Raw genomic sequence first — 14003 nt, 5'->3', positions numbered from 1 at the left:
AGAAAATCCAACGATTGAGTCTCTAATATTTGCATGCGTTTTGTTTGGCAGTTGCCTATGCAGTCCTTCCATTGCTTATCTCTCAATCATTAAACCTAATTGCTAATAAATACTCTCACAATATCCAAACATCTTCCACTTTTTCTATGCACTCCAATTTCTTGTAACAGTATTTATCATACAACAAAGAGTGAATCTTCCTACACCTCACTGCCTTCATCCTGCACCCCCAATTTTACCTTTTTACCCTTTATTAACAAAAAGTTAAAAATTAATACCGCATTTCGAAGTGCGTTTTAATTAATTTTTTTCTAACGACACTTCGAAGTGCGTTTAATTGTTTCTTAACCGCACTTCGAAGTGCGTTTTAATTAATCGTTGCACTTTAAATCCAAAATAATATTTAACATTACATATAATAATTATTATTTAATTCAATAAACAATTTAATAATTATTTCAATTTCATAAAAAATTAAAAAACTTAAATAAAATTAAATACATAATAAATAATATATTAAGAAAATAATAATATGTTGAAAAATAACAAATTCAACAAAATTTAACAAACAAATAAAATAATTCAAAATATATTAAAACAAAACATTTTATTTAACAACTAACATAAAAAATTAAATTTATTATACTAACCTAATAAAAATAAAACCTAATAAAATAAATATATACTAACCTAATAAAAAAATTAAAAAACTAAACCCTAAAAATCTAACGCACTTCGAAGTGCGGTTTGTCTCAGCCACAGATCGAAATGCGGTGGGTTTGTGCTTTTCGCTTTTGGAGGTGCAGGAAGAAGTTGCCGCAGTTCGAAATGCGGTGTGCAGGAGGAAATTGCCGTAGTTCGAAATGCGGTTTCTCTATGAAGGGTATCATTAGAATTAAAATATGTTTTGGAGGTGCAGGAGGAAGACCGTGAGGTGCAGGGAGAATCACTCTACAACAAATTAGAGTGCATACACAACTTCCAAACAAAACGCATGCAAATTTATATTATCACATTCTTCATTATCTTTATTACTCTCACACTCTTTTTCACCTTCTTATTATATATTTTGAAATTATTTATAATAATAACTTTTCATATTCACCATCTTCGTTACACTATTGCTTGGATAAGAATTGACATCGGAATCCCAATAAAGATAATTACTTTTTATATAACACTTAATATCATTGCTGAAAATCACAAAAAACTTTATAAGATTACTAAAATTAACTGCACTTACTTTCTATTTTCTTATTTTTAAAAATGAGATTTTAAGATGAGAGTAAAGAACTTACATCAATGAAAATAAGGAAAATAATGAGAACTGCATGTAACAACGACAATAATAATAAAGATGACGTAGGTTTCAACTATTATAATAATAATAATAATATTAACAATATGAAGTAGTAAAATAAGATATCTTATAAGGGTACAATTAGTAATAATTGAGTGACTAAAATTATCTAAAATTGTAATTTATTATACAGGTACAGGTACAGTCCTTATGCAAGCTAAAATTATCTATAGCTTTTAAATTTATTGGATAATTTATCATAGACAATTTTTAAGTTTTGGTAAGTCACTCAGAAATTAATTTTAGTCATATACTTTCTATGATGCACTTAAAAATCAATGTTTAAAGTGTGAAGAAACATAAAAGATACGCCATCCCGGCAACCGAGTTTTAATTGTGTCCCTTGTTTATCTCAATCTTTCGGTCCTCAATTTTTTAATTTTATCATTTATGGAAAAATTTATATTCTTGGGTAAAGATATATATTTCTTATATACTTAACTAATTTTTTTCAAAGTTTTTGAATAATAATTAAGTCAAGTTTAAATTGTTAGAATAAAAATTAGTTTAATTAGAAGTAACTAACAGTACAGGCGAGTTTCTTTGAATTAATTTTCAATTCAATTCGAAACAATTATTTTTTAGTTCAATATAACTTTTAACTATTCAATATAGTTAAATAATTTTTTATCACCTCTACTATATATAATCAAGGATGAAGATTTGTCCAATTAAATAGTCTTGATTGATTAACGTAAAACTTGACTTATTTAATAGAAAATTACAAAATTTGAATATATTTTAAATGTATTTAAATTTAATTGTTTTAAGTAGAAATTGAAAAGGACAAGTTAATATTATGTCTAAAAACGAAACAATGACTTGAATAAGACATCAACTCCATTTATTTAAGTAAATTATTATATATTAATGTGACTAACAATTTAATTTATGGACTTATTTAAAGACTGGAGTTCATAAATTCTTTTGGATTATTTTTATTGTAAGAGTTTATAATAAAAAAAACTCAAGTTTTAGATATTTTTTTAATAAGAGAACATAGAACTATAGTAAAATAAAAAAGATTTATCATTTAAGATAGAACTTGAATATATATGATATATCCCTTACATAAAGACAACAAAATAAGGAATAATCACCTGAACTACTATTCTATTCATAAAGAAAAACATGAAATCTTTATAAAACCTAGAGAAATATAACATCTAATTCCGTTTAACTTCCCCACAAAAAGACATCTTCAACGATATTGGTTTTTCCATATTGCTCCTGTAACCAAAATAAAAACAATAAGAATCAGAAAAAAAATGCATGTTTTTATACTTAAAAAAATAAAAACTTAGTATAAATTACCTTCACATTCATGTAAATAAAATCAACATGCACCAAATAAATATTTTTCTACGTCCCGAGGCATGGCGGAGGAAGATGAATCGCATATTAACTCAAAATTATGTACTCCAGTGATTAACTCAAAAGTTTGCATTCTAGTGAACGGAGAACATTTATCCTCTAATTCATAAGGAAACATAGATAAAACCTAAAAAAGAGAAAATGAATTATCACGTCAGAAAAAAATGTAATTCAATTCTTATGCTACAACGATATTGTAAAGTTTCATAATTTAACAAAAGAAAAAAATACTTACTTCAATGATTTCGGATGACAAAGATATAGATTTTGCCCTTCGCATGATTTCAAATAGCCGAATCAAACTATATAACAAATTAGTATCTTCAGCCAAACAACGTATATCAATATATATTTTCTCCACAAAGAGAAGATTAATCTCAGTGGAAAAACGATATAAATAAGAACCAGTATATTTAAAATATTGAAGCCTTGGTGTTTGAAGCTCAAAGAGACAGCAAGCTTGAAACATCCCATTCACTGTAAAACCTGATACATTTAAATCTGAAAGGTGGGAGGTAGAGATTTTGAAGGTATTGATTTGAGCAGAGTATGAACAACTATGAAAATATAAAGATTCCAAATTGACACAACCCTTAAATGGATCAAAAGGGTTTTCCAATTCACACTCAAAATGACAATAATTTCATCAAAAGAAAGGATGTGTACAATAATTTCATCAGGTAAGTTAGTTAACATATCTTCTCCCTTCTCCATATCTTTCCACTTGTTTTCTTTCTCTTCCTTTGAAGACTCTCTTCTGTAAAAATTGTTTCCCTTCATTTCTGAAAAGTTTTCTTGGCCCTCTTCTCAAATACCTATATTTATAGTATTATGTTTCATTTTTTTTTCAAGAATTACTATTATTTTAATTTTATTTAAATTTACTTTATTATATTTTATCTTCTAATAATTATGTTTTCAGCAACGATATTAAGTGTTATATAAAAAGTAATTATCTTAATTTAGTATGATTCCGATGTTAATTCTTATCCAAAGCAACTGTAACGAAGATGGTGAATATGAAAAGTTATTGTTATAAATAATTTCAATATATATAATACGAAGGTGAAAAGAGTGTGTGAGAGTAATAAAGATAAGGAAGAGTGTCATAATATAAATTTGCATGCGTTTTGTTTGGCAGTTTCCTATGCAATCCTTCCATTGGTTATCTCTCAATCATTAAACCTAATTGCTAATAAATACTCTCACAATATCCAATGATCTTTTACTTTTTCTATGCACTAGAATTTCTTCTGTGGTAAATACTGTCACAAGAAGATTACAAATTTAACAAGATGATTTAACAAATTTATTGTTATGAAGGAATTAATGACACTAAACTACTAATGGAAAAATTAACAACTGTTCCAGTTTATTTTGTGGAAAAAAGAATACAATTTTAAAATGTGAATTTATCCCTTATTTGTTTAAAGAAAAAATATAAGTATAGTAATATACACATTAGATTAGACTAGTCTAGATAAATATAGAAAAAAAAATTATATAAGTCTAGCAATATACACATTAAATGAGTTTATTAATATATTGATTAGACATGTATAAAAAAAAATATTACAAAAGTCATTTCATACATTAATTGAACGAGTCTAAGAATACATTGATTAGACTAATGTAACAAAAAATATTAAACGAGTTTGTCGATGCACTGATTAGATAAGTTTAACAATACACATTAAATGAGTCTTTGCATATAATCGCTAAATAATCATAGCAAGAAACTTAAGACAATTCATTTCATATAGATGAGTCTAAGAATACCCATTAGACGAGTTTGTCTATATACTAATTAGTCAAGTTTAGCAGTAAACACTATATAAGTTCATACACTCATAAGACAAGCTTGAGAATATACATTGCACAAGTTTGTCCATATACAAATTATATGAGTCTATTAATACACATTAAACAAGTTTATTCATTTCCTGATTAAACAAATCTTGCAATACACATCAAATGAGTATGCACATACATTGATTAGTCAGCTTTATCCATAGACTAATGAAATTAGTCTAGCAACAAACACGGTATGATTAAGTTTATACATTAATTAGACAAATCTAACATATACATTAGACAAGTTTGTCTATACACAAATTTGACGAATCTATTGATACACATTAGACGAGTTTGTCCACTCACTAATTAAACGAGCCTTATAATATATATTACATTAGACAAGTTTGTTCCCTGATTAGATGAATCTTATAATACACGTTAGATAAGTTTCTTCGTACACAGATTACATGAGTATAGCACAAAAACACTATACAGATTTAAAAATACACATTATATGAGTATGTTCATATACTAATTAGATGAGTACCGTAAAAATTATTATGAGTCATTCGATACATTGATTATGAGTCTAAGAATACACATTAGACAAGTATGTTTTGATCAGACAAAATCTTGTAACTCACTTAGATGGATTTGTTCATACACTAATTAGACGAGTTTAACAATATAAGTTAAAAAATATTGGAGCCTTGGCGTTTAAAACTCAAAGACACACTGAGCTTCAAGCTTCTAATCCACTACCAAATGTGATATATTTAAGTGTAGAAGGTGGGGGCTGATGGTATCGATTTCACGAATGCCAACTGTAAAAATATAGATTCCAAATTGACACAACCTTAACTGGAGTGATGTGAAACTTTATATTATGTATTTATTAATATTTTCTTTCTTCAACTTATCTGAATTGTATTCTATAAATTAACAGTTAGTACAATTTCTGAAATACATAAAAAATCATAAAAAGATAACAGTATATGATTGGACCCAGATTAGTGATTACTACACTCATATTACGTTCCACACAGCCCATGTCAGTACAAGCCCACGTCTATATACCATTACCTTAATGCTTCCATTTGGGTTACAAGCTAACATGACCTAGCTCAGCAAATGTTTATAGTTTATACGAGTTTATAAACATTGATTTTTATTATAATCCCTCCGATGTGGTACATTTGATTAAAAAACGAATACAACTTAAGTGAATAAGAGTGTGTAAAGACATTGTGAGGAAGAGTCTGATAATATAAATTTGTATTCACTAATACATCTGCACGTTTATCAATTTACTGTATTTCTTCAAGATTCAAAATACTCCACCAACCACGTTTTCTTTTCCCAGAGTTTACTTTAATTTGTTTTGCTGTTCTGTACGCAGACCTTTAGTAGGTTGTATAAGTCGAATATTAATCACCGGGACTATTCAATTCATAAAGAAAAACACAAATTCATTATAAAACATACAGAAATGCAACATCTAATTCCGTTTAACTTCTCCGCAAAAAGACATCTTCAACGATATTGGTTCATTTTGATCCTGTAGGCAAAATAAACACCATAATATTCAGAAAAAGAAATAATTGCGTTTTTATATTTAAAAAAAACTTTTAATATAACTTACCTTCATATCCATTTAAAATAAATCAACAAGATGCACCAAATAAATATTTTTTTATGTCCTGAGGCATGGCAGAGGAGGAAGATACATCACATTTTAACTCAAAGGTTTGCATTCCAGTAAAAGGAGAAGATTGATCCTTTAATTTATCAGAAAACATAGATAAAACCTACGAAAAAAAATGAATTATCACATCAGACAACATTGTAATTCTATTCTTGTATCCAATGATATTATAAAGTATAATAATTTGACAATACTTACTTCAATGATTTCGTATGACAAAGATATAGATTTTGCCCTTTGCATGATTTCAAATAGCTTAATCAAAGTATATAAGGAACCACTATCTTTAGCCAACCAACCTACATCGATATATATTTTCTCCACAAAGAGAAGATTAATCTCAGTGGAAAAACAATATAAAACATAAGAATCAGTGTATTTAAAATATTTAAGCCTTGGCGTTCGAAGCTCAAAGACACAGTCAGCTTCTAATTTCCCAGCCACTCTAAAACAAGATATATTTAAGTCTACAAGGTGGGGTGAAGAGATTTTGAAAATATTGAAGTCACCATAGTATATACAACTATGAAAATATAAAGATTCCAAATTGACAAAACCCTTAAATGGATCAAAAAGGTTTTCCCAACCACAGTCAAAATTACAACAGCAGAGGTATAGGTGTTTAAGAGAAGGAAGGTCGAAATTTGTGGTCCGAATGAATATGTAAGAAAGTTTGAGAGTAGTGAGAGATGTACATACAGAGAGTTTAGGAAGGTTGCTCACAACATACTGAGCAAGAATTGTAAGTACCTGAATGGTAGTGGTGATGGATGGTGTATCAATAACATGCTCAATGATAGAATCTACCACATGATCATTATAAACATCATAGTGACAATCTAAATAAACATTGAAAACGTTGGTGGAAGTATCTCTGCAAGACAAAAAATTATCTACAAAAACCTCAAACGACATAGCATCTTGGAATGATGAGTCATCGAAGTTGAAAACGGACAGGAAAGCCCAAAGATTCCTATACCGTTTGTTCAAAACTGATGTTTGAACTGCGGTTTTTGCATCCACAAATGAAAGGATGTGTAAAATAATTTCATCAGGTAACTCAGGTAACATGTCTTCTTCCTTCTCCTTATTTTTTTCCTCTTTTTTTGAAGAGTCTCTTCTGGAAAAATTGTCTCCTTTCATTTCTGTAAAGTTTTCTTCTATTCATATTCTCGGCCTTCTCACATACCTATATTTATAGTATTATTTTTCATATTTTTTTTCAAGAATTACTATCATTTGTTTTATTTTGATTCACTTTATTATATTTTATCTTCTAATTATTATTTTATCAGCAATGATATTAAGTGTTATACAAAAATTAATTATCTTAATTTATTAGGATTCCGATTTTAATTCTTATCCAAACAATATCGTAACGAAGATGGTGAAATATGAAAAGTTATTGTCATAAAGGCAAGGAAAAGTTTGTGATAATATAAATTTGCATGGGTTTTGTTTGGGAGTTGTGTATCCACTCTAATTTGTTGTGTGATAAATACTGTCACAAAATCCAACGATTGACTGTCTATTGCGAGTAAGAGTAGTATGAAACAGGGAAAAATAGTCTTAAAACAGTGAATCTTTATAGAATGAATAGTATCAAGTAAAAAAATTATGTTTCCTATGCAGTCCTTCCATCTCTCGGTCTTTAAACCTAATTGCTAATAAATACTCTCACAATATCCAAAGATCTTCCACTTTTTCTATGCCTTCCAATTTCTTGCGTGGTAAATACTGTCACTAGAAGATAACAAATTTGTCCATTATGTTTCTCTGTTTACAATTTTTTTTATTTAATTACGTCCGTTGTATTTTAAGTATGAGTGGATTATATCAACTCATTTAAAATTCAAATATTCCGTCAAATTCTTTAATTTATCTACATTGTTTGTCTACTTATTTACATTGTTTAATACTACTCACTTATAATTTATTTTCTTATCTTGAGTTCATACTAATTAACTTATTTGACACTTAATTTAAATATGTGATCTTAATATCTCTTTTGGTCCTTGAATAAGGGAGAATATTCAAAGTGATCCTACCTTTTTTAAAAGTTGAAAACGGTCTCAAATTGTAAAAAAACGGGTCAAGTTAATCTTTTTTGCTTACGGCGTTAAAAATGTAACGGTGCATGTGTCTTTCGACAAAACACAATGAGTTGTATAGTTGTCGTCATTGTGTGGCACTGTGAGGTTAAATGACGTGTAAAATTTAAATTTATAAAAAAAAATATTTTGACAAAGGGTTAAAAGAAAAGGGGTTGCTTGCTCTGCGTTGATGTTGGAAGTCCCACATCGACTAGAGATAAGGCCAACTTATAATATAAAAATGAGTCAGGCTTAAACCCACTTTCTAACATGGTATCACAACCATGGTTGGAGCCACCTATTAATTGTACTCTCACGCTCGAGATGTTTCTTTAGGTCTTCTTGCAGGTTTCGAAGGAGGAGATTGATGGAGGAGCTCGCGTTTTGGTCACCATGAACAATGTTGCGATTGGGTTTTGTGGTGAAGGAGATGCGCGATTTGCTTGTAGATTTGGGATTCTAGGCTTCACTGTGGTTGAATCGCAGGGAAGGAGAAGAAAATTGGCCATGGTGGTTGGCCGTGATTGCTCGCAATTGTTGATGGAGTTCATGTGGTTGTTTCTGAGTTTTTTCAAAAGTATGACAGAGAATGTGATGGTGGTTTTGTGGTTTCGTTGCGGTGGCACATGGAGGAGGAAAATGTGATCTGGTTATTAGGAAGAAGCTAGCCTTAGCGGTGGTTTGAGGTGTTGACGACATCGGTTTGTGGCTCTAACGTTTCTGGAGGTGGAAGATGAAGCTAACGTGATAAGCAACTTTTTTAATTCAAAATAAACACGTCATATTACCTTAGTGTGCCACGTATAAAAAAAATTGGACAGCTCATTAAGTTTTGGCCAATGAGGCAGCTGCACCGTTAGATTTTTTACATCGTAAGCAAAAATGATTAACTTGACCCGTTTTTTTCACAACTTAAAGACTGTTTCCAACTTTTTAAAAAAGATAGGACTATTTTGAACATTTCCCCTCTTTCAAGAAAAAAAAAAGGTATTAAGCATATAAATATTAACGCAAAGTACAAGTGTTGAACTAATAATTATATATCATTTCATATCATTACATAAAAAATATAAATTATCCATCAACTATTGTGAATATAAAATCTATCAATAAATATTAATTATCAACGAATATTTTTATATCATTTATCGATTGAATTTTTTATTTGTTGCAGTTACTAGCGAGAAGTAATTGTTTAATTTATTAACGGATATAATTTTCGGTAAAATTGGAGCATATTGTTGATATTTTCTGTATATGGAAGTTGCTATCGTGTGAACTTTCATTCTTTCAAAAATCAATTAAGTTTATTTGTGGTTATCATTATACTTTATACTGTTTAACATGTTTTTTTTTGTTGATTTTTGGCATTCAAACACAAGTTTAGACCTAACTATTTCTATAGGTCTATCCACTAATAGTTAATTAATTATAATTAACTAACAACTGTAAACTAATCATGATTATCCAATCATAGTTAATTAATTAATCACAGTTAATTAATAACGGTTAATTAACAACAGTTAACAAATCGCGGTTAACAAATCACAAAAAATAACTTTATTCAATTCAATTAAGACAAACTAAATTTTAATTTAATATATTTTTTACACAAATATTTAATTTACACAAATATATTTGTATTTATTAATTGTTCAGTTTGCATTTAACTCAGAAAAAGAGTTGAAAAAATATGTTTTAATAGGAAAATAAAGAATAAAGTAATAAATTTTTTTTATTATAATCACTATTTAAATAAATAGTTGTTTATAATTATGACCTACAACTTTTATTTAATTTATTTATTTGAAATAAGATGTGTTTGAGAATCACGTTTCAGCTAGAAACATTATAACAATCTTTAAGTTAATAATATTTGCATTTGGTTTAAGTGATTTACTCATATACTTAGTTTGACATAATCTAAAATTAATATTGATTACACATTTTTATCTTACCATTGACTATTATTTTTAATTTATTTTTCCTTATGCTGAATGTTCATACCTGTTACTACCGAGGGCGGAGTAACCGACTGGGAGTGTGCAGACGTGTTCAATCGGGTCTCTCAAGTATAATATGTCCGATCGGGTTTCTTAAGTCTAATATGTCCGATCGGGCGAGCCTCTAAAACTGTTTGGAGACCGCGGTTGAATGCTCATGAATGTGTAATTAATGAGGTAACGGTCGTTGTCGAGTATTTAAGATTAACATTGAAAGCCATTAAGAGGTAAATTAATGGGTAATATTCTCTGAAATCATATAAATAACAATCGAAAGATAAGGTAAACTCTCTGTTTTTTGACATATAGATAGACTTGCAAAGACCAATTCTGACTTGAGCGTCAGAGTGTTTTCTTGCAGGTCACCCCATTTACACTGATACCGAGCGCACAGGAGACTAGAGGTGAGGGACCGATCGGTGAAGGAGGAGTGTTTCGGACAGAGGTAGCAGGAGTTTTCTCAGGTCCCATTCAGCAGAAACAATACCATTTAACTTAAGTGATCCTTATTTTCAACGTGTGATTAAACTAATATATGTGATTAAATTTCAATAGTAAAAGTTATATTAAAACATATATAATATTAAAAATAATTAGGTCAAGAGGGCTTTTGAGACTATACCTAAATAGACAGTCAAAGAGGCCAAAATACACATTCGAACAACCAATTATTCATTTTATTTCTTTTAATATTTTCTTCTTTTTGTCATTGAGTTTAATGTTTTTCTCATCTAAAATAGGATATTTTCTCTATTTATTGTTTTCTTTTAACCTTTATCTCTTACTAGTATTGCCTTTTTATTCATTTTTTCTCACCTCACTTTATTAAAAAAACATATTACTTTTAGTTTTATCTCATTTTTTTAGAAGTTATTATATTTATATTTATATTTTATTTTATTTTCTGTTGTCTTGTCATTTTTTTAATTTTTTTCACTATTTATTATGTGATTAATGTAACATCTCAAAATGTAGTATAAGATCCATCACATAGTCAATAAAAGGAAAACATTGACAAAGACTAAAAAGTAAAGTCATTTACAGTCATATACAAAACTATAAATTTAAAACTTTATTTACAACATCACTAATCAAAACTATATAAAACCACAAACTAATGCTATTAAACATCAACATGTCCTCCATCTAATGTTTGCTCCAGAGAAATCTCATCATCCCTCTGCTCACACTCATCCGATAATCATAGCCAAAAAATAAGTTTAAGAACATGCAACAAAGTATAAACAAAAAGGGTAAACTAGATATACAAGAGAGGTTACAAGTCATAAGTTAGAGGTTACAGGTTACATGTTACAAGTTACAAGTTACGCGTTACAAGTTACATGTTACAAGTTATAATTATGTAAAAAGTTAAGTTACAAGTTAAATTACAAGTTAAGTAACGAGCTAAGTTACAAATTAAGTTACAAGCTATAAGTTAGCTCTAAGTTAGAGGTTACAAGTTACAAGTTACCTGTTATGGATTAAACGTTACATGTTACATGTTAAGTTACAGATTACAGATTACAAGTAACAAGTTACAAGATACAAATTACAGGTTACAGATAACAAGTTATAGGTTACAAGTTATAGGTTACAAATACAGGTTAAAGAGTTATAGGTTACAAGTTACAGGTTACAAATACAGGTTAAAAATTACAGGTTGCAAATTACAGACTACAAGTTATAAGTTACATGTTACAGGTTATGAGCTACAAGTTATAGGTTACATGTTACATGTTACAGGTTATAAGTACAAGGTTATAAGTTACAAGTTACAGGTTATGAGTTACAAGTTATAAACTACAAGTTACAAACTACAAGTTACACGGTTATAGGTTATAAATTTAAAATTACAGGTTACAAGTTACAGATTAATGGTTACAGGTTACAAATTACAAGTTACAGGTTACATGTAACAGAAACACGTTACAATTTACAAGCTACAAACTCCAAGCTCCAAGCTACAAGCTACAAGCTACAAATGCATGTTACAAGTTACAAGGCACATGTTACATTTTACTAGTTATAATTTACTTTTTACAAGTTACAGGTTACAAGTTACAGTTACATATACATTTTATAGGTTACAAGTTACAGGTTACATAATACAAGTTACATGTTACAACTTATAGGTTAGAGGTTACAAGTTTTAATTTACAAATTACAAGTTACAGGTTATTAGTTACAAGTTACATGTTACATGTTACATGTTACATGTTACAGGTTACATGTTACATGTTACATGTTACATGTTACATGTTACATGTTACATGTTACATGTTACATGTTACATGTTACATGTTACATGTTACATGTTACATGTTACATGTTACATGTTACATGTTACAGGTTACACGTTACATGTTATAAGTTTCATGTCACATGTTACATATTACAGGTTACATGTTACAATACAATTTCCAGATAAATGTTAGAGGTTACAGGTTGAAGGTTTCATTTTACAGGGTCACTTGTTACAAGTTACAGGTTATAGGTTCAAGTTACAAGTTGCAGATTACAGTTTACAACTACATATTAGAGACTACAAGTTAAAAGTTACATGTTAGAGGTTACAAGTTTGTGGTTATAATTTAGGAATTATATGTTACAAGTTAAAAGTTACATGTTAGAGGTTACAAGTTTGTGGTTATAATTTAGGAATTATATGTTACAAGTTAAAAGTTACAAGTTACATAAATTAATTTGGATTATTATTTTTAACGTTAAAGTTTATAATAATAAAAAGGGAGCTTTATTCATATATACATTCCACAACCCATGTTGGTACAAGCCCACATCATATACCATTACCTTAATGCTCCCATTTGGGTTACAAGGTAACATGACCTAGCTCAGCAAATAGTGATAGTTTATACGAGTTTATAAACATTGATTTTTATTATAATCCCTCCGATGTGGTACATTTGATTAAAAAAACGAATATAAGTTAAGTGAATAAGAGTGTGGCAATGATAAAGACATTGTGAGGAAGAGTCTGATAATATAAATTTGTATTCACTAATACATCTGCACGTTTATCTATTTACTGTATGTCTTCAAGATTCAAAATACTCCACCAACCACGTTTTCCTTTTTCTTTTGATTTTTATGGTATTTAGTTTATACAACTATAACGTGCAAATGTTATATATATATATATATATAGAGTGTGGTAGTGATAAAGATGGTGGCAGAATTTTAAGGCAGAGTCTGATAATATGAATTTGCATGCATTTTGTTTTGCTGTTCTGTATGCAGTCATTTAATTGGTTGTAGAAGTCGAATATTAATAATCAAATACATGTCTTATAGTATGTCTAAATCCTTAATCTCATTCTTGTTTTATAGTTCATTCCACGTATTTTATATCTTTTGAGGGACATCCAAAAAGTTGTTGCCTCCATGCTGTCAATGTCATTGTCTCCCATGTCGTTGATGTCATTGTTTCCTTTTTTCCAAGACACCGTCGATGGAAAACATTGTCATCTCTAACAACTAGTGTAAAAAACTAATAGATTTATTATTATATAGATGACATCTACATTAGACAATGAATCGATAATCTATATAAATAATCTTAAATAATTAATTTAAAATAATATTTTAATTACAAACAAAACACATCTTTAATAAAAGTTCCTTATACGATACTTTTATTCATAAAAACA

The 14003-nt window shown here is 28.7% G+C and overlaps 1 protein-coding gene across 1 annotated transcript; it reads right to left on the bottom strand.

Annotated features, from left to right (window-relative positions):
• Positions 1 to 6195: 6195 nt before the first annotated feature.
• Positions 6196 to 7379, bottom strand: LOC148204702 (F-box/LRR-repeat protein 13-like). The gene is made up of 2 exons (XM_088116018.1): positions 6435 to 7379; positions 6196 to 6339 (listed from the first exon to the last, which is right to left on the bottom strand). Exons 1-2 carry the CDS (start codon positions 7377 to 7379, stop codon positions 6196 to 6198), a joined length of 1089 nt encoding a protein of 362 aa, XP_087972144.1.
• Between the last annotated feature and the right edge of the window lie 6624 nt (positions 7380 to 14003).

Source organism: Vigna umbellata, chromosome 1 (assembly GCF_029865625.1).
Source record: "Vigna umbellata cultivar VRB3 chromosome 1, Vumbellata_1.0, whole genome shotgun sequence".
NCBI classification, from domain to species: Eukaryota; Viridiplantae; Streptophyta; class Magnoliopsida; order Fabales; family Fabaceae; genus Vigna; species Vigna umbellata.
Note: the sequence above shows the minus strand (reverse complement) of the source record. Positions and strands in the feature narration are given on the sequence as shown.

Excerpts from the sequence above, each read along its gene's own strand:
- LOC148204702 (XM_088116018.1), bottom strand. The coding sequence starts at position 7,379 with ATGAAAGGAGACAATTTTTCCAGAAGAGACTCTTCAAAAAAAGAGGAA. Across the intron at positions 6,340-6,434 it reads TGTCATACGAAATCATTGAA|GTTTTATCTATGTTTTCTGA; the intron begins GTAAGTATTGTC and ends TTTTTTTCGTAG.